Genomic DNA, 22,157 nt, shown 5'->3' with positions numbered 1-22,157 from the left:
GAAGCTGAAGTAGTCTTCGACAGGAAGGACATTGTAATAGATGATTCTATGAGTTAGACTCAGATCATGTCGAAGGCAACATAGTTCTAAATTTTCTAAACCCAGGATTTCAAGTCTGGTGGCATAAGGTATTTTGTTGTATTCAGAGGAGTGGAGAACTCTTCTTGTAAAATATTTCTGGACACATTCAATTGTATTGATGTCAGAAATGTGGTATGGGTTCCAGACAGTCGAGCTGTATTCAAGAATTGGTCTAGCAAATGTTTTATATGCTCTGGTTAGTAGTGTAGTGTTTTTGGAGAAGAAGCTACGCAAGATTAGGTTAGTAAATGGGTTAGCTTTATCCATCATGGCAACTTTTTGTAAAAGAACCCACAATATGCTTTATGAATTCCAAAGTGCCAACTATCCAAAAAATATTGGGATTCATGGGCTAATACTCTAATCACAAAGAGGAATTAAGATCATAGCTATCTTCTGGCTTTTCTTGCTCTCCAGCAGGAACTAAGAGCCTAGAGATGTTTATTATTTATTTATTGACTTTTTTCTATCCCACCTTTATTATTTTTACAAAACTCAAGGTGGCAAACAATTGTAGCATATCTTCCTCCTCCTGTAGTTAATAGATTTGAAGAGCTCTTGATTATCCTGTAACACCACGATGCATGAATTGCTTATCTATCATGTTTTTCTCCAAATAACCCTGGGAATTATAGTTTATTTCACTTATAGAACTATAGTTCCCAGACACACTACAACTGTGTATCTCTTAATGATCAACACATGATTTGAATTTAAAAAGGAGATGCTTTCTGTTAACACTTAATGAATTAAATTCTACATGTACTACTATCCTCTCTAAAAATACTGTAGAGGTAAAAATCATCTAAATGTGTCTCATTATTAACAAAATATTAGTTCATATTTATTTTGATGGTATGCTTAACTGAGTTTCTGACAGTACTGTTTTTAATTAAAATGAAAAATGAATCAAAGGATCTAATCCCCATTATCCTTTATTTCCAATGTCCACACAAACCTTGTAGGCAAAATCAGATATAAATTTGGAGCATGGCTAAAGTTCAGTATTTTCACTAGAAGTGTGCTCATTGCCAAGAAAAATGATAAGCAGAGGAAGAGCTAGAGGGAGTATGAGGGAGCAACTATATCTGTATTTCTGGTTATATAAAATAAAATGACATAGTGCCAAAGTGTCATAAGGGGTTTCTTTCTTTGTAAAAAAGAAAAAACAGAAAGAAATCCCTTATGGCAGCCATTTTAAGGGAGCATCCACAACATATTCTGAGAATTCCAGTGCAGAAAACTACTTATCCCTCCTATGAAAAGAAAGAACAATTTCCTGGTATTTGCTATACCATCTATAAAAATAATTCTCTGATTAATGGTCTGGTACAATGTTTCTCTTCCCAGATGGTTTCTAAGAAAACTTCAGAAAGATACCTGTTGAGAAATATCCTCCATTTGATTTGAATGTAGCAGCTGCGTACTCCTTCTCAGATTTATGTTTCTGTAGCTCTGTGATCAGCATGTTGGTCAACTACTAGTTGCAATGTTTTGTTTAAGAGGGGAGAAAATCGTGTGCACCCTATCAAATTCCAATTTGAAATAGAGTTTGTTTACCATATCAGTAAGATGTTTAAGAAGTTCACCCAAAATGAATTACTTTTCCCTGAGAGGCTTTGCAGAACATTTCAACCGGAACTTCTGATTTACACTGGACAATAGTGCAGCTAGCCACAGGTTCCATACAATCTGGTATTTCTGTGATCCTATTACACTATTTCATTCAATGATGGGTAATCAAACCACAGAAATAGTTGGCCATATATTATGGTAACTTGAGTAGATGCCTTATAAATATTTGGCTTATACATATGGATCTGACCAGCTTACTTCCTTTTCTAATCATATATTAATTGAGTTAATAGACTGGTAACTCATAAAGCCACAGTGAAAAACAGTGTTATTTGGGTAAAACAGCAAATAAGCCTGGAGTAGGTATGGGAGGAAGAAACAACGAAGCTGTGACTGAAAGCTCCTGAATTTTATGATGACAAGGTTGAGTAAGCTAGCACAGCAACGAAGGCATAGTCATATACAGTGGCACCTTGATACTCAATGGCTTTGAAACTCATTGGATTTGGTACTCAACACTTTTTAATGCAAAAATTTTGTCTCAATACTACTTGTTTATTTGGTACTAATGCACAGTTAAGAACTTGTCAGTGTTGGCTGCCTTGTGACTCACTACATTACTCCTTATGGGGAAAAAATTGTTTGGTACTCATTTTCGGTATTCATCACACCTGCTGGAACAAACGAACGAGCAGAGAGGTAGGACTGCACTGACAATTGAAGTAAACAAATGAAGCTAGGCCCTTTTGTGAAGAAAATGACTAAATCCTAACAACAACACGTCTAAGGCCTCTGCTTTGGGCTGGGTTTCTCTCGCCATTTTATACAGTCAGGTCTTCTTCTCTTCCTAAAACGCGGTCTTTCAGAAACACCACGGCAGAAATGAGCAACCACACGCCTCCTCAAATGGGGTCGCAGAATATTGTCGGACAGGCAAAAGTTCCCGGGACCAAGCGCTCGAAAACTGCAGTGCCCGGGGAACCCTCGGCTTTCGCTCCGCCCCTCTCCCAATCCCGCCGCTTGCAAGCAGGGCCGGTCGTCGACACCTAGCCGTATCCAGCACCACGGACAGCGCCCGCACCTTGCTAAGGTTTCCCGGCCGGCCTCCCTTCCTTGCACCTCTCCCGCCCTCCAAAAAAACTCGGGCAGCAGCGGCGGCGTCCTGCGTCTTTTATTCCCCGCGGAGAAAACGGGCCCCGTCTCGCCGCTGTGGCTTACTTACATTGCTCTGCTTTGGTCGACATGGCGGTGCTCCTCTGCGAACAGGCTGCTGGGTCCCAGCACAGGCAGCAGCAGCGGCGGCGGGGCAGTCTGGCCGGCTAGCGGGGAACGACGACCATCTGCTGGAGCCGAAGCGAAGAGAGCCCGCTCTGGCTCGAGCTGCGTCCCTCCCCCTCCTCTAGCTCTGCCATTGCTGCAAACTGCACAGCGGCCCCCGTTCGTTCTCTCTCTCTCTCTCCGCTCCCGCCCGTCCCAGAAAAAGGAGGAGAAACGGCGCGAAGGGAGCGTTGCTTCGAGACGATCCGAAGCGGAACCCGAGGCGCGCCAGCCGTGGCCCCTCTGCGCAGCCCTTTTACGCGGCCGGTGCAGTTCCAGGAAAAACAACACTGCGCCGTCGAGAAGAAACCATTTGCGCCTCCCCCCACCTACACTCTTCCTCTCCCCGATGAGGAAAAGGACCCCGGTGATGAGCGGAATGAGCTCGCCCACACAAGGGAGGAGGAGGGGAAGTTCCATTCATGAAGCTGGGTGCCTCGGTGCGCCCAACCTTTTAAGGGGAAAAGCGTCTTTCTCGTCCTCTGAGGCAAGAGCAAAGCGGCTTTTCTGACAGGGGGAGGCGCAAGGTTTACTCTGGGAAACGAAACACGGTTTGTTTCATCATGGATAAAGGAACGGCCGGATTCTCATATTGTGCTTTGTCTACTTCAGCCAAATGCAGCCAATCATATCTGGCTTACAACTACACAATAAATCCCAGGGAAAGTGTTTTAAGAGTGGCAGCTGCACATCCTGGTGTCCATTTTGCACCCATAAAACTTAGGATTGGGCCTCACTGTATTAAATGGAATTTAAGAATAGACACAAGTGTATAACTGCAGTATTTTTCATTGCTGTCCCAGAATCCAAAGAAAAGAATATGAATTTTTCACAGGTGCAGGAGTTCAGGCTAGAAAGTGTATGAATCAGTATTAGAGCAATCAGACTACCCGAAATAACCCGAAATAACAAAATATGCAAGCCTTTGTGATCTTCAAAACTCCTGATCAGACAGGCACTCTTTTGAAAATAGATGAAGAAAGTTCTGGTCTAAATTACATTCAGCTTAGAAACTTTTAATTAGACAGCAGCAGTTTCATTTATTTTTAATGACACCTTTTTTACAAGATTTTTAGACTATGTATTATAAGCTGCCTAGAGTCACTTGTGTGTGTATTCAAATGTTGAAAATAAGTAAGATAGTTTTCTCCATTGGAATATATTACCAAATCAGTATGTGCACGTAAAATTGCAGCTTTTACGCAATAAATTATATTCAGGTCTAAATCTTTCAATTATGTATACTCTGATTCTAATTATCACAAGTGCTATATTAAAAGTTGAACTGAACACGAAGAATCTTAAAATAACTAGCCAAAACATAAGCAGAACAGGTTTGGATTCAATAAATATTCCACAACAGTAGGGAATTCTGTCCCAGACTTGCAAATTTTCCATGTGCAGGAAGTCTTTCCCAGAAGGAAGAATTTAATATACTCCCATACTTTAATATCTCCCATACTTCTGAGTTAGAAATGATTCACTCTATAGAAGGGATTATTTAGGATAATTGGTTTTGTTGTTAAGATTCCCCTAATGTTCAACCAATATTTGCTCTGAAGTTCATATTAAACATGAACTTTAGTGAATCAAAAGCAAAATTCTATGTAACAGCAGGTTTCAGCAGGTTCTGACCAGTTCTGGAGAACCCGTAGTGGAAATTTTGAGTAGTTCAGAGAACCGGTAGTAAAAATTCTGACTGGCCCCGCCCCCCATCTATTCTCTGCCTCCCAAGTCCCAGCTGATTGGGAGGAAATGGGGATTTTGCAGTAACCTTCCCTGGACTGGGGAGGGAATGGAGATTTTACAGTATCCTTCCCCTGCCATGCCCACCAAGCCACGCCCACCAAGCCACACCCACAGAACCGGTAGTAAAAAGTTTTGAAACCCACCACTGATGTATATTTATATAGTCTTACATATAGAAGGCAGATATGCATATCACATTATTTCAAGGTTACTAATTACTAATTGCCTTATATAAATTCCTATGAGGAAAAACAATATAAAAACTATTTTAATTCAGTACATTTCTTCTTCACATGAAAAGCAGCTGTAGAATATATGTAACTTCTGGATCAGCTTTTCCCAACTTGATGATAGGTAGGATTAATTGTCATTCAACGTATCTGAATCAAGATTAAAAAAAATATTCAACATAGATCCTGCTGATTTTTTTTCCCCTTTAAAGTAGACCTGTGGTTTTTTTCAACAAACGAAGTGTGTTTTAATTGATTTCTTCTAACCATCAGTACTGGATATCAACTCATACTGTCTATTCCTATAGCAACAAATTCAGTACTTTGGTTCAATAATATCTAAGATTACTTCAGGCTAAATTTGGAGGAAGTGGTATTTTCAAAGACCATGAATGAAAATAAAACTCCTCTTTATAACAGCAAGTGTCCTCATTAAATTATGTAAACTTTTAATTATACTTAAATGACGTTACTATAAATTAGGTACAAAGAATATTAACATGCTGATTACATTATATTTATTTATTTATTTTTAGATATTCAAACAATTTTTAAAAATAAGGCATAGATTTAGCTTTTTGTAAGATTTAACTTTCAATTCTCAGTTCCTAAGGAATGGAGAACCTGTAGCCCCTTTGATGAGGTTGACGGCAGCTTCCAGCAGGCACAGCCAGGTTAGCCATCAGTGAATAATGTTGCGACCTGAAAAGTCACAGGTCCCCAACCCTGCTAGAAGGAATTCAAAAGTAGTTTCAACTGTGTAGTATCTAAAAGCCGATTCACATGTTATGGCATTCAGAGAGTATTGCTTTGACTTATGCATGAGTCAGTGCAGCTATATACTATTAAAATACTCATGTCTGTTTGATCATTTGTAACTTTCAGTTGGGCAAAATGGTGCATCATAGGACAACAGTTTTTGAACCTCAAATGGGCTAACTTAGACAATGTGTCCAAAATCTAGAACCCATGACCCCTGTGGGATTGAAAAATTGTGGCCACCTCAGTGCTGCTACACTGCCACAGTCAGCTGTGATCACTGACCATCATTTCCAGTGCTCCATGCCAGCTTCCTACAAGGGAGGTTGTTGTTGTTGTTGTTGTTGTTGTTGTTGTTTACTTTCGTCATTAAACATGTCAATGGGGAAGCTGGCAGGAAGTCAGAAGTTGCTTCTGCTTTTTTGCTCACCCATAGTCATTCTGTCTCTCTGTTTAGATAAGAAAATATCTCTGAAACCATGACCCAACAGGTCATAGCTTGTCTAGTATACTTCTAAAAGACTTTATCTCTCCATAATAAAGGCATAATAAGGCATAATAATGTCATCAGGGATTCAGATGCATTCCTACAAAAATTGCTGAGAAATCTCACCTTTTCCCAGCACTTGACTCAGAAGCTTCTGTACCTGAGAAGATAACAGTTTCTAACCCAGCTTGCTACCAGTTCCTTTAAGTATATAAACACCCTGAAAATGTTGCTGTGGGTAGAATTTCTGTGAATTACTTAAGTTAGCCTTTTAAAATTGAATCCTTAAAAAGCTAAACTAAGAAAAGCTTTGGATACAAATATGGTTGTACTTCCTTTGCAATATTGTATAATAATAATAATGGCTTTTTAACACCCTGAATTAATAAATGTGCATAGCTAAATTATAAAATTAGAAATCATTTTCTGTACTCTTGATTTTATTTCTTCTAACAAAGGAAAACATGGAAAGCATTGTTTGTAGGGCTGAACTATGGAGTTCTTGGTGCTCTCTGAACTTGGTTGTCTGCTCACAGATATTTCGTTACTCAACTAAGTAACATCATCAGTGTGGGTGAATGAAGAATTCGTTGCCCTTTTATATACAGTAGCTTGCCCTGACAGTTTTTGTGAAGTTGAAAAGAGGACTCATACTGATAATGTTACCTAGTTCGGTAATGAAACATCTGCAAGCAAACAACTAAGTTTGGGGAGCACCAAAAACTCCACAAATAAAGAACAAATATGCTGCGGGCATCAGATCTACCATTCCAAAAGCTGTCCCAAAGGTATTTTTTCAAGAGGCAACTGGACTTTCTGGTTTTTCTTTGAAGATGTTTCGCTTTGCATTCAAGAAGCTTCTTCAGCTCTTCGGACAACCATGACCTGGATGATTGAGAATCTCCATAGACATCCCAAAAGCTGTCAGCCTGTCTTTCCAAAATCTCTATAATTTTGTCTAGGTTGCTTGCTCAGTTGACGTATTTAGACATGATCTTAATGCTTCCAAAAAGGTTTACAGAATAAAGGGATAACACTGACCCAAAGTATCACAAAGAAGAAAATACTGCATTTCCATTAAAAATTCATTTTATGAGGCCGTATACAATAAGTGCAACTTTAGAGGCTTTCAAAGGCTTATTTAAGGGGACTGATTTATTTGCTGATTCACACTGTTGCAAATATGTTGGACTACTGCAGGAAAGTCCTCTCAAAGGAGATGTTCTGACCTGATTGTTCAACTCTTGACAGTATTTGGATAACAATATGCCTTGTCCAATTTTCTTAGGATACACTCTTCAAGCATAAAAAGTCAGGTTTGGCAATATTAATAAACACTAAGAGATGTTGGGAAGATTTTGTAACACAAATATATCTGTCTCACTACAGTCTCTACTGTCTCACTGAAGGACTACAAAGTCATCTTCTATGGTAGGTATTGTTTCATGAAAATGAAGCACAGTATGATTCCCCTGTTAGTTTTTGTACACAGAATGGAATGGTGATATCCTAACATCCCAAAGACATCGGGACAGCATGAGTTGTGATTGTTCTATATTGTAGAAGCTTACAGCAGCTTACTGAAACTTAGAGGCATCTCTTAACTGGCCAAAAATAGATGACAAATGCATAACAAAATTATGCCAAGATGTCTGTATTTCAAACAGTTGCAACCATTTACAACAGATGCAATTCATTTGAGATAAACATAATTGTTCCCAGGCAAATTAAACATTTCTCTTTTTAAAAACATACACATTTCACCTTCTGCCATTGCCACTAAAGCAGTTTACAACTTTTGCTAACTTGCTACTTAATTACAAACAGCTGTTTTTTGTATGATATTTATATAGCAGGGTGAAAGGAAAGGGAAGAAGGGAAAGAGGAAAAACCCACACTACATTAATGATTACTTTGATTTTCAAGGATTCCAATTCACATTACAAAATTTATACATGGATGTGTTGGCAAGTTAAAATGTTGAAGATACATGTCAACCCCTTGAGGTTTTTTGAGCAATATAGGCTAGAACTGCTACCTGCACTGAAGAATTCAGATTTAAGAAATTGAAATCATTAGGAATTTTAATTTTAAAAAAACAATAACATATTAAATGTATATACTGTCCAACTCCCAATGAATTTTCCCATATACCTACAAAATCTCAGTCTCTCTGTTGAAGCCATGCTTTACTTAAGGGCTGAAATACTCAATTTACAAGGTTTCCAGAAAAACTCTGAACTGAGGTCCCAAAAGTGTTTTTTCAAGAGGCAACTGGACTTTCTGGTTTTTCTTTGAAAACGTTTCACTTTTCATTCAAGAAGCTTCTTGGATAAGAAGTGAAATGTCTTCAAAGAAAAACCAGAAAGTCCAGTTGCCTCTTGAAAAAACACTTTTGGGACAACCATGACATGGATGACTAAGAATCTCCATAGAGTCTGAACTGATGGTTTTTCTGTTGCTGTGGGGTAATGAGGTACTAACTTACTATGTGGAAGAATCAAACTAAAATAGAGCAACCCATTTCAGTGCCTTGCCAATTGGCTTCTACAACTTGTCTTCGTTGATATGTGACTGAATAACCGCTTCTCTGAGCTAAACTAATTATGTTAGTTGACTACAGTTTTAGATTTGAGCAACTTAAAATAAAATATTCATCAAAACCAAAAGAATATCCCAAACTAGATATAAAATTATATTAACATAAAACAATACTCAGACATTGCTCTTGAATCAATCATGTGTATTCCATCATAGCCAGTATATGGAACCTACATACACTATCTAAGATAGCTTTGCTAGACTTCTTGCTCTGGTTACTGTTTAGTTAACCTGGCTTGTTGGACTGCTGGCCCTGATTGCTGTTTGATTAACTTGGCTTATTGGACTACTTGCAGCCAGAGGCTTCTGAAGGTGCATGTGAGAGCTTTGCTCCACGACTTGTAGTGAATGTGAGAACATTTGGGGGCACAATTGGAGCAATAAAGGGGAGTTAGACCTGTTCTCTGGTTGTGTTGCTTTTGTGCCATGCCCCAGATCATCACAGGAGTGTGTCATAAATACTTGGGGGTGGGGTTATGTTGTAACTTCGAATGGTCACTAAGTGAACTGTCATAACTAGAGGATTACCTGTAGCTGAAGTATCCAAAAAAGATGGTGAAATGTTCCAAGCTGCTGTTGAGGGATACTAGTGACCAAGAAGCAGTGGTGAAATGCTACCAGTCTGCACTGGTTCAAGCGAACCAGTAGTGATAAAAACTACCGGTTTGAGCCAACGGGTAGTAAAAAAAAGCTACCGGTTCCTCCAAACCTGTATTTCCGACAATCAAATGTGCCGCACGATTTAAAATCTAAATTGTGTGGCACAGCTGATCCCCCCCCTTGCTGCTCTACTTACCTTCCCAAGCCTCCTTTTGGTGCGCACTGGGCATGCATGCGCAGTGTGCATAGCGCACATTTGGTGCGCACTGCACATGCATGTGCAGTCAGTGCACATTTGGTGCACAACAGGCATGTGCGGCCAGCGAACTGGTGGCAAACTGGTTCAGATTTCACCACTTACCAGAAAGCACAACACACTCTGTTGTGACCCAGGTTCCTGGACCCGGACTCCTGGACTCGGATGATTCAGAAAGTGAGGGAGAAGACCTGGCAAGGCCTGCTTCTCTTGGGCCCTCTCCCTCCCTGGCACCCACTCAAAGGGAGGAGGAGGGGCCGGCAAGGCCTGATTCTCCCGAGCCTTCTTCTGATTTGGCAACGCCCCAAGAACAGTTTTGGAGTGATGCAAGACTGCGCAAACGTGACCGGCGCGTGCAGCAGAGGAAGCATTGGGACAAAGTCAAGGAATGATGGTCATGCAGTGACATCTGCAGAGACTATAAATTTCCTGCCGCCTTGAAAGAGGCAGTGGTGAGACCTCTCCTCAAGAAGCCTTCCCTGGACCCAGCTGTTTTAGGTAATTATCATCCGGTCTCCAACCTTCGCTTTGTGGCGAAGGTTGTAGAGAGCGTGGTGGCACGTCAATTACCCCAGTACCTGGATGAAACTGTCTATCTAGACCCATTCCAGTCCGGCTTCCGGCCCGGATACAGCACGGAGACGGCTTTGGTCGCGTTGGTTGATGATCTCTGGAGGGCCAGGGATAGGGGTTATTCCTCTGCCTTGGTCCTATTAGACCTCTCAGCGGCTTTCGATACCATCGGCCATGGTATCCTTCTGCACCGGTTGGAGGGATTGGGAGTGGGAGGCACTGTTTATCGGTGGTTCTCCTCCTATCTCTCTGATCGGTTGCAGATGGTGTTGACAGGGGGGCAGAGATCGACCCCGAGGCACCTCACTTGTGATTCTCTCGCCCCTCCTGTTCAACATCTATATGAAGCCGCTGGGTGAGATCATCAGTGGTTTCGGGGTGAGGTACCAACTGTACGCTGATGATACTCAGCTGTACTTTTCCACCCCGAGCCACCCCAATGAAGCTATCGAAGTGCTGTCCCGGTGTTTGGAAGCCATACGGGTCTGGATGGGGAGAAACAAGCTCAAGCTCAATCCCTCCAAGACAGAGTGGCTGTGGATGCCGGCACCCCGGTACAGTCAGTTGCAGCCGCGGCTGACTGTTGGGGGCGAGTCATTGGCCCCAATGGAAAGGGTGCGCAACTTGGGCGTTCTCCTGGATGGACGGCTGTCTTTTGAAGACCATTTGATGGCCATCTCCAGGAGAGCTTTTTACCAGGTTCACCTGGTCTGCCAGTTGCACCCCTTCCTAGACCGGGATGCCCTATGCACGGCCACTCATGCTCTCATGACATCTCGCTTGGATTACTGCAATGCTCTCTACATGGGGCTCCCCTTGAAGAGCACCCGGAGGCTCCAGTTAGTCCAGAATGCAGCTGCGCGGGTGATAGAGGGAGCCCCTCGTGGCTCCCAAGTGACACCACTCCTGCGCAGGCTGCACTGGCTACCTATGGCCTTTCAGGTGTGCTTCAAGGTTTTGGTAACTATCTTTAAAGCGCTCCATGGCATAGGGCCGGGTTACTTACGGGACCGTCTACTGCCACCGATTGCCTCCCACCGACCCGTATGCTCTCACAGGGAGGGACTCCTTAGGGTGCCGTCCGCCAGGCAGTGCCGACTGGCGACACCCAGGGGAAGGGCCTTCTCTGTGGGGGCTCCCACCCTCTGGAATGAACTTCCCCCAGGACTTCGTCAACTTCCTGACCTTCGAACCTTTCGCCGCGAGCTTAAGACACACTTATTTATCTGCGCAGGACTGGATTAGAATTTTATTTTAAATTTAGTTTTTAATGGGGCTTTTATTATTTTAATTATAATTTTAAATCTGGCCTAATGTAATAAGTTTTTTAATAGTGTTTTATCTTGTATTTATTCTTGTGTTTTTATCAGGCTGTAAACCGCCCTGAGTCCTTCGGGAGATAGGGCGGTATAAAAATTTGATTAAATAAATAAATAAATAAATAAATAAATAAATAGGAGGCGGGACTTCCTGGTTTTTTGTCTTGGACAAAGCAATGAATTTGCGCAGGCAAACTGTATCAATGGAGGGAAGAATATATTCGTGAGTAATTCTGGCCTTATCTATAATTTCGTCGTTATCTCCAGAGACTTGGCAGGCCCATGGGTAGACGTGGCCAGGACATTTATCTATGTAAATAAAGTAGAAGAAAAGGCCTTTGACTGACTCTTTGTTGGGAGTATTGGGGGAGGGGAACAGAACACACTCACTGACAGAAACAGCCAGATCACAGAGAAAAAAACAACATAAATAGCTGAAAGAATGAGACTCCTTTCTCAGAATTTAGAGTTCCAGAGGTGATACCACACTGAGCTGTGCATCCAAGAAGATACTTAAATTCTCCATCAGGTGCACTGTGGGAAATGTGAATGGCTGCTTCAAAGACTGGTCTGCAGTTATTGTTGGCAGTGAGTGAGGCTGCCAAGCCATTGTAGAGCTGATCTTGGATGCTAATTTCTTCTTTGTTACTCCTCAGCAAACAAAACTCATAATCAACTTTTCATAGCTTGGAAATAAAAAAAATTAACTTTCTATGGTCATCATTTATCTGTCTACAGGTATTCAATCCAGGTTCCATATCAAGTATAATCAGTTCCAGCCCTGCTTACCTTTTTCAACAACAATCATGTTTAGCTAGGTCCTACAATCTGCTCAGGCATGTTTCGTCAATGGCTTAAAAATTGGCAGTCACAAACTCAGACTAATAAATTCTGAGAATACGTTGTGCATATCACACCCTTCTGTTGCGGAGTGCCATCTGGTGATCTCTAATTATCTTAGTTTTACTTTAGGCAATCTTGATTCTTAACTTTATGAAAACTGGTTAAAAAAATGCTACATGAATGATTCTTAATTTTATGAAAACTGTAAAAAAATGCTATATGAGTGAGAAAGCTGTAAGCACAAAGAAAAGAACATTTTATTTCAATATTGACATTTTATTTGAGAATTCAACTTTTGGAATATTATTATAGTTATCATTGCATATTGTCCCCAATTTACATATAGTCCTCAATTCATTTAACAATCATTTAAAGTTACAACAGCACTGAAAAAATTGATTTACAACCAGTCCGCGCACTTACAACTTTTGAAGCATTCTCGCAATTATGTGATTGATATTTGAGCACTTGGCAACTGATATGTATTTACAATGGTTGCAGCAACCCAGGGTTATGTGATCACCATTTATGACCTTCCTAGTTGTTTTCTGATGAGCAAAAGACATGGGGCAAGCTGGATTCACTTAATGGCCACATGTATCACTTAACAACTGTGGTGACTTGCCTAACAACAATGGCAAAAATGTTGTAACCTTGGGCACAACTCACTTAAAAGCTGCCTCTCTTACTGAAAGAACTTCTAGTTCCAACTGTAGTCATAAGTCAAGGACAACCTCTATGTCCATGAACTGCTTTTCTACGTGGTAAAAGGGTGGTGGTGGTGCTATTTATTTGCACTTCAGTTTTCTTTGAAGGCTACTGGCATTTTTATGATGCAACAATTATTCCCTCTGCTCCTGCCTGCCAATGGAATGGTCCATGACTTGGGGATCCTCTTGGATGTTCCATTCCTACTTAGACAGCAAGTGAAACCTCTGACAAGAGGAATCTTTGCCCAACTTCAGCTGAGGTACTAGTTATTATCTTACCAAGCCTGGAATGCCCTGATCTCAGTAACTGATGCCCTCATCACCTCTTGATTGGACTACTGTGAATTACCCGATGGTGTCTACATTTTGGACCCAATTCAGAAATTGATACAAAATATTACAGCAATATTATTAAGACCAGAGGTGGGTTTCAGCAGGTTCTGACCAATTCTGGAGAACCAGTAGCGGAAATTTTGAGTAGTTTGGAAAACTGGTAAATACCACCTCTGACTGGCCCTACCCCCATCTATTCTCTGCCTCCCAAATCCCAGTTGATCAGAAGGAAATGGGGATTTTACAGTAACCTTCCCCTGGAGTGTGATGGGAATGGAGATTTTACACTATCCTTCTCCTGCCATGCCTACCAAGCCAAGCCAAGCCAAGCCACGCCCACCAAGCCATTCCATGCCCACCAAGCCATGCCCACAGACCCCGTAATATTTTTTTTGAAACCCACCACTGATTAGGACCTCTGCCAATACAAATTATACCTTTACTGCATCAGTTGGCAGTAGATTTCTCAGTCCAATTCAGAATGCTAGTCATTATGTTTAAAGCTCTCAGGCTGAACTTGCCAGGATTGAATCAATTTCTATAATCTGGTTGTCCCTTCCCTTGTGGCAGGCCTTGGCAGGGATTATCCTCTAAAGCCTGCAACTTCCTGCATTTGCAGAAACAGAAACTGAAGCTGTTTTATTTCAATACACATTCAGTCCCAGCTGTGGGCACTATCTTGGGTTTGGTTTGGGATTTTAACATTGTTTTCTATGGTTATTTTTTATTTTTGATGTCGCTCTGGGTTTATTATTGTTTCTTTATTTTTATTTAATTTTGCATACTGCCCAGAATCCCTTGGAAATGTGATGGTAGAAAAAAGATGTTGAGACTCTGAAAAGAGTGAGAAGAAGATGATTAGGGGACTGGAGGCTGAAGAACAACTGCAGGAATTGGGTATGTCTAGTCTACTGAAAAGAACACAGCTGCCATGATAGCAGTGTTCCAATATCTGAGGGACTGCCACAAAGAAGAGACGGGTCAACCTATTTTCCAAAGCACCAGAAAGGAAGACAAAAAGCAATGGATGGAAACTAAACAAGGAGTGAAGCAGCCTAGAACTAAGGAGAAACTTCCTAACAGTGAGAGCAATAAACCAGTGGAACTGCTTGCCTAAGTGCTCCGTCACTGGAGGCAGGCTTTTAACAAGAGACTGGACAGCCATTTGTCTGAAATGGTGTAGGGCAGGGGTGTCCAAACTTGGTCCCTTTAAGACTTGTGGACTTCAACTCCCAGAGTCCCTCAGCCAGCAAAGCTGGCTGAGGAACTCTGGGAGTTGAAGTCCACAAGTCTTAAAGGGATCAAGTTTGGACACCCGTGGTGTAGGGTCTCCTGTTTGAGCAGGAGGTTGGATTAGAAGATCTTCAAGATCCCACCCAATTCTGTTGTTCTGCACACACACACACACACACACACACACACACACAAACTATCATAAAACTCCAGGGCATTATCTACAGCATTAGCCTCCAACTTCTGTTCAACTGTCTTGAGATTCTGGTGTAGAGCTCAGCCTCTAAAACCTTTTGGTTTCATAGATCCCGAGATCTATGACAGGAATTCTCACATTATAATTTTAAATGAGATGGTGGTTATTAAATGTATGAGTGTAAACAGTATGACTAAAATTATTCTTAATTAAGTTTTAATTTAAATGAAATTGAATTTAGTGGTTTGCCCTAACCCTATCTGTATTTTGAGACATGTACTCTGGGACACTACTAAAATACACTACAGACTTCTGCCCAGATAAACTTGTTCCAGGAGTATTCACAGCATACGAACTTCCTACAGAAACCTCTGCTTGCCTGCTCTGGCCCCAAATCAAACCAATCCATTTCCCTCTTCCAGGTGCCGATCTTACTCACCTAACCCATGGGTCTGCAAACTTGGCTCTTTTAAGACTTTTTTAAGCTTTGCTGGCTGAGGAACTCTGGGAGTTGAAGTCCACAAGTCTTAAAAGAGCCAAGTTTGCAGATCCCTGACCTAACCCATCTCTTTTGCAATTCTGCATGTATCTGTGCAAGCCCAACATTTGATACATCCTTGGTTTTTACAATCAAGAATGCTTGATTCTTGATCTTTCTGCATATATTTAAATTTATACAAATTTAACAGAAATTTTTGAATTTTATTTATTTTATTTATTTATTTATTTATTATTCGAATTTATATACCGCCCTATCTCCCAAAGGACTCAGGGCGGTTCACAGGCATATAAAACATCAATATCAATATACAAATTAAAATAATCCTTAAAAAACTTATTCTAACACCCGAATTATTAAAAATAGAGATATAAATATTAAATATAAATATTAAAATCAATTTAAAACCCCTCTAAATTTAAAAATCTAAGCCAGTCCTGCACAGATGAATAAATGTGTCTTGAGCTCGCGACGGAAGGTTCGAAGGTCAGGAAGTTGACGGAGTCCTGGGGGGAGTTCGTTCCAGAGGGTGGGAGCCCCCACAGAGAAGGCCCTTCCCCTGGGCGTCGCCAAACGACACTGCCTAGCTGACGGCACCCTGAGGAGTCCCTCTCTGTGAGAGCGCACGGGTCGGTGAGAGGTATCTGGTCGCAGTAGGCGGTCCCGTAGATAACCCGGCCCTATGCCATGGAGCGCTTTAAAGGTGGTCACCAAAACCTTGAAGCGCACCCGAAGGCCACAGGTAGCCAGTGCACCCTCGCCAGGATGGGTGTTATGCGGGAGCCACGAGGGGCTCCCTCTATCACCCGCGCAGCCGCATTCTGAACTAACTGCAGCCTCCGGATGCCCTTCAAGGGAAGCCCCATGTAGAGAGCGTTGCAGTAATCCAGGCGAGACGTCACAAGGGCGTGAGTGACCGTGCAAAGGGCCTCCCGGTCCAGAAAGGCGCAACTGGCGCACCAGGCGAACCTGGTAGAACGCTCTCCTGGAGACGGCCTCAAATGATCTTCTAGAGACAGCCGCTCATCCAGGAGGACGCTGTTGCGCACCCTCTCCATCGGGGCCAATGACTCGCCACCGATGGTCAGCCGCTGGATTTAGCTGACTGTACCGGGATGCCGCATCCACAGCCACTCTGTCTTGGAGGGATTGAGCTTGAGCCTGTTTCTCCCCATCCAGACCCGCACGGCCTCCAGGCACCGGGACAGCACTTCGATAGCTTCGCTGGGGTGGTCCGTGTGGAAAAGTACAGCTGGGTGTCATCCGCACAGCTGGTACCTCACACCGAACCCACTGATGATCTCACCCAGCGGCTTCATGTAGATGTTGAACAGAAGGGCGAGAGGATCGATCCCCGCGGCACCCCACAAGTGAGGGGCCTCGGGCCGACCTCTGCCCCTGTCAACACCGACTGCGACCGGTCGGAGAGATAGGAGGAGAACCACCGATAAACGGTGCCTCCCACTCCCAATCCTCCAACCGCGCAGCAGGATACCATGGTCGATGGTATCGAAAGCCGCTGAGAGGTCTAATAGGACCAGGGCAGAGGAACAACCCCTATCCCTGGCCCTCCAGAGATCATCCACCAACGCGACCAAAGCCGCTCCGTGCTGTAACCGGCCGGAAACCGGACTGAACGGGTCTAGATAGACAGTTTCATCCAGGTGTAAGGGAAACTGATATGCCACCATATTTCTCAACAACCTTCGCCGCAAGGTTGAGACCGGACGATAATTACCTAAAACAGCCGGGTCCAGGGAAGGCTTCTTGAGGAGGGCCTCACCACCGCCTCTTTCAAGGCGGCCGGAAAGACACCTCCACCAAAGAAGCGCCAGAATCGCCTGAGCCAGCTCGGTCACCTCCTGCGTGGCCAGCACCAACCAGGAGGGGCACGGGTCCAGTAAACATGTGGTGGCATTCAGCCTCCCAACAACCTGTCCATGTCCTCGGAGCAACAGGGTCAAACTCATCCCATAAAATGTCACCAAGACCACCCTCAGCCGTCTCACCAGATCACCGCAATCTTGGTCCAAACCATCCCGAAGCTGAGCGATTTTATCGATAGATAACCGTTAAACTCCTCAGCACGCCCCTGCATCGGGTCATCCCGCTCCCCTGGTGTAGGAGGGAGCGGGTCACCCAAACAGGGCGGCTGGGCGGTTATCTGCCGATGCAATGAGGAGGCGTAGCTACGCCTCGCTTCCTCAATGCCACTAGGTAAGTCCTAGTATAGGACTTCACTAGTGTCCGATCAGCTTCTGAACGGCTAGACCTCCAGGAACTCTAGGCGCCTTCTCCGCGCTCATCCTCTCAGCTCCTCGGAGAACCAAGGAGCCGGTTGGGACCTGCGCCGGGTCAGAGGCCACAAAGGCACGACACGGTCTAAGGCCGCCGCGCCCTGTTCCCAGGCCGCAACAAGTTCCTCAACCGAGCCGTGAGCCAGACCTCAGGAAATGGCCCAAGCTCCGTCCGAACCCATCCGGGTCCATCAGGCGCCTGGGACGGAACCAACGTGTCGGCTCCGCCTCCCTGCGGTGGTGAATGGCGGTCAGAAAGTCCAGGCGAAGAAGAGAGTGATCTGACCATGACAAAGGTTCAATGACTATTTCCTTTAAGTCCAGATCTCTCAACCACTGACCAGAGACAAAAATCAGGTCCAGAGTGCCACCCCCAATGTGAGTAGGGCCATCAACTACTTGGGTCAGGTCCAAGGCCGTCATGGAAGCCATGAACTCCCGAGCTGCCGTCGATGACGAGCCGGAAGATGGCAAGTTAAAGTCCCCCATGACTAAAAGTCTGGGGGTCTCAACTGCCACCCCAGCCAGCACCTCCAGGAGCTCGGGCAGGGCGGCTGTCACGCAGCAAGGAGCCAGGTACATGACCAATGAAAAGCTGTAATTTTCACCTTTTCCCCATCATCTATTTAAACACTCCTGTGGAAAGGAAAGATGTGAAAAAATTTATTTCTCCAAAAATAGTTTCCATCACCTCTTCATCACCTCTTTAGCGATGACAGAGTCTTACTAAGAAGCATTCTTGATTTTAAAAATTGAGTGCCTCCACTGACATTATAATCAAGTCCATCCATCTTGTCATCTCTTTTTTTCTTTTTCCTCCCCGCTTCCTACATTATGGGCTTCTTAAGGGAGCTCGGTCTACAACATAATGTGTCTGAAATATGATCTTTTGTGTTTGTTAATTTATGCTTTAAGGAAAAACTGTGGATTGACTTGTTCTATGAGCAGGGATGAAATCTAGCAGGTTCTGACAGATTCTGGAGAACCGGTAGTGGAACTTTTGAGTAGTTTGGAGAACCGGCAGATACTACCTCTGGCTGGTCCCAGAGCTGGGTGGGAATGGGGATTTTGCAGTATCCTTCCCCTGTCATGCCCACCAAGCCACGCCTACCAAGCCACACCACACTCACCAAGCCACGGCCATAGAACCAGTAGTAAAAAAAATTGAATTTCACCACAGTCTATGAGCCATTTGTTTCACACTTGACTATGATATTCATAGGAATTTTCTCCAACACCAAACATCAAAAACATCCATTCTCTTTTCTTATGGTAAGTGTTCACTTCCTAAACCTATGAATCCCACTGCCATTACTGACACCTTTTCAGCTGGATTATAGTTGCTAGCTTGCATTCCCCTTTCAGATATCCTCTGCTGTCAATGCTTTCCATGGCTACATTTCACTCTAAGTTTGAGAGAAGAGTGTTTAATTAAAGTCCCTTCCAATATTATTTAATAGTTCCCTCCTTGCTCTTTTGACTCCTTTTATTGTTTCTTTTATAATGCACCTAAGGGATTAGTGATGAATTGTTCTTTTATTAATCAGTCATCGTGCTATCAAATAATTTTGCTTCCCTAAAGCAGACAGAAGTAATTAAACGTGTAAACCAGTAATTAAATCAGTCCTCTAATGGAGAACAGAAACTGACTAATTAGAAGGCAATATATCATTAATCCCACTTGCTGTACTGACCCAAAATAAATAAAGTAGGCAGACATTTACTTTATATGGTCATATCCACTAAAATACACATGGAATACTAGATACATGACTGCAAATACATTAGTTTGAATCCTCCACATTTGTTTCCCATAACCAAGTCTTTTTTAAGTGGTTTACTGTAGGGAGACACTGCAGTAGAGGAAAAGGCACTGGTGAAAAACAAACATATTCAGAAACAACTTTTCACAAGGCACTGTTTCTCAACCTTGGTCACTTTAAGATGCATAGTCAGAATTCAATTCCCAGAATCCCCCAGAAAGCTGGCTGGGGAATCTGGGAGTTGAAGTCCATGCATCTTAAAGTTACTAAGATTGAGAAACAATGGCACAAGACATTGGCAGATTTCCAGGGTGCTATATTTTGGATGCATATAATAAACCTTTTAAGAATTGTAAACTGCCATCACCATCAGGCATCAGATAATTTACAGTTATAATTAATAAACTGTATATAGCCAAGAATAGAAAGAACCTCATTGTATTAATAATTTTAGATAAATAATGATCTGGTGTAATATGTCATGTGGTGTATTTTGTCTTTACCTATGATGGGGAACTCATCAAATTTGCAGACAACCCCAAGCTAGCAGGAATAGCCAACACTCTAGAAGATAGGCTTAAGATACAAAAGGATCTTGACAGACTTGAACATTGGGTGCTATCTAACAAAATGAAATTCAATTATGAAAAAAGTAAGGTTCTACATTTAGGCATGAAAAACCAAGTGCAGAAGTACAATATATGTGGTACCTTGCTCAATAGTAGTAACTGTGAGAGGGATTTTTGAGTCCTAGTGGACGATCGTTTAAATATGAGCCAGCAGTGTGCTGCAAAAAAGCCAACACAGTTATAGGCTGCATAAACAGAAGGATAGAATCAAGATATGTGAAGTGTTAATACCACTTTATAATGCCTTGGTAAGGCCATACTTGGCATACTGCATCCAGTTTTGGTCACTACAATGTAAAAAAGATGTTGAGACTCTAGAAATAGTACAGAGAAGAGCAACAAAGATGATTAGAGGACTGGAGGCTAAAACATATAAAGAACAGTTGCTGGAACTGGGTATATCTAGTTTAATGAAAAGAAGGACTAGGGGTGACATGATAGCAGTGTTCCAATATCTCAGGGGCTGGCACAAGAAGAGGGAGTCAAGCTATTCTCCAAAGCACCTGAGGATAGGACAAGAAGCAATGGGTGGAAACTAATCAAGGAGAGAAGCAACTTAGAACTAAGGAGAAATTTCCTGACAGTTAGAACAATTAAATTAATCAGTGGGGCAACTTGCCTGCAGAAGTTGTAGATGCTCCAATACTGGAAGTTTTTAAGAAGAGATTGGATAACCACTTGTCTGAAGTGGTGTAGGGTTTTCTGCCTAAGCAGGGGGTTGTACTAGAAGACCTTCAAGGTCCCTTCTGTTATTCTATTCTACTTTTAAGAACTGCTAAGAACCAGATGATTTTTACTATGTCTTGATACTTAAAACCATAAAACTCAAAGAGGGTGCACTTTCTTTTCTCACATGAGTATATGAGGTTGATTGCATTAATTAATTTGGATACTAAGAATTTAATTATCATATTGACTAAATAGTTGTAGGAAGTCTTACTACATATAATTCACCCCTGCTACTTACGGTTTACAAAAAATTGTCAGGCATCAGGCAATTTACAGTTATAATTGATAAACTGGATATAGCCAAGAATAGAATGAACTTCATGGTATTAGTAATTTTAGATGAAGAAAAAGTCTTTGATTTGGTTCAGATTAATTACTAGATATGGCTTTCCATGGGACTTTGTTCAGTTGATTGAAATTTATTACTAGCAAACCTGTGCTAGATTTCTAACAGATCAAATAGTTTCAGAGTTTTTTGAGTTGCAATGTGACTAATTTATAATTTGTTTAAACTGCTTTTTTTTCTTAGAAGATCTAGATAATTAACAAGGAACCACAAGCCAATGCAAAGAATAAATATATGAAAACACAGTAAATCTAAAAAAATATTTTGACACTTCAGATGAAATGTACTAACAATATTCCAGAAGTCTTCCTTATTTCTTAGATTAATATTATTCCAACTTGACAAAAGCTCCCAAAAACAAAGACACAAGATTAAAAATACGAATTTATTTAGCTATTTTGAAATACAGACTGGAAAAGAGCACTTATACAACAAGATATATTCTACTAATTAAAAACCTCCTCCATTTATTTATCCATCTCTGTTTTATTTTTAACATAATTTTTTTTTCTGCTTTAGAATTGTTTATTATATGATTAGCTGCCTGGGTATCATAACCGCATTTCATATCCTGACTATAGATGGCACTCATTTATCATATACTGTTCCATCTATTTTTATTTATTTATTTATTTATTTTTGTTACAACAGTATACACAAGCATAACATAAAATGATTATATAGAATATAAACATATATATGAGGAAATATAAGGAAGTATAAGCATATATATATATAAGGGGAAAAAAACAATAGGACAGAAACGGTAGGCACATTTGTGCTCTTATCTAATCTAATGTGGAACAACCAATTACTTGAACTGGATTGATAAAATTGGACAAAGGAAAGAATCAGGGAAATTTAGGATGGAGGCAGTTTTTATATTTGTCCTATTCAAACTTAAGACTGAATATAGCTATTAAACAACAGAATTCAGGTTACCGAGGTAAGAAAGACAACTATTTCCCCCTAATAAGCTACGTAATTTGGAATGGCTTAAATTCTATTAATCTAATAATGGTGGTGTAGTAG

At 41.9% G+C, this 22,157-nt stretch overlaps 1 protein-coding gene across 2 annotated transcripts in view; it reads right to left on the bottom strand.

Annotated features, from left to right (window-relative positions):
- UNC79 (unc-79 homolog, NALCN channel complex subunit) overlaps positions 1–3,173 on the bottom strand; it is a 148,976-nt gene extending 145,803 nt beyond the window's left edge. For both annotated transcript variants that reach the window (XM_058162614.1, XM_058162615.1), the window contains exon 1: positions 2,879–3,173. In XM_058162614.1, the coding sequence (XP_058018597.1) occupies positions 2,879–2,900 (22 nt within the window). In that variant the 5' untranslated portion in view covers positions 2,901–3,173. The remainder of the gene's footprint in view (positions 1–2,878) is intronic.
- Between the last annotated feature and the right edge of the window lie 18,984 nt (positions 3,174–22,157).

Source organism: Ahaetulla prasina, chromosome 1 (genome assembly GCF_028640845.1).
Source record: "Ahaetulla prasina isolate Xishuangbanna chromosome 1, ASM2864084v1, whole genome shotgun sequence".
NCBI classification, from domain to species: domain Eukaryota; kingdom Metazoa; phylum Chordata; class Lepidosauria; order Squamata; family Colubridae; genus Ahaetulla; species Ahaetulla prasina.
Note: the sequence above shows the minus strand (reverse complement) of the source record. Positions and strands in the feature narration are given on the sequence as shown.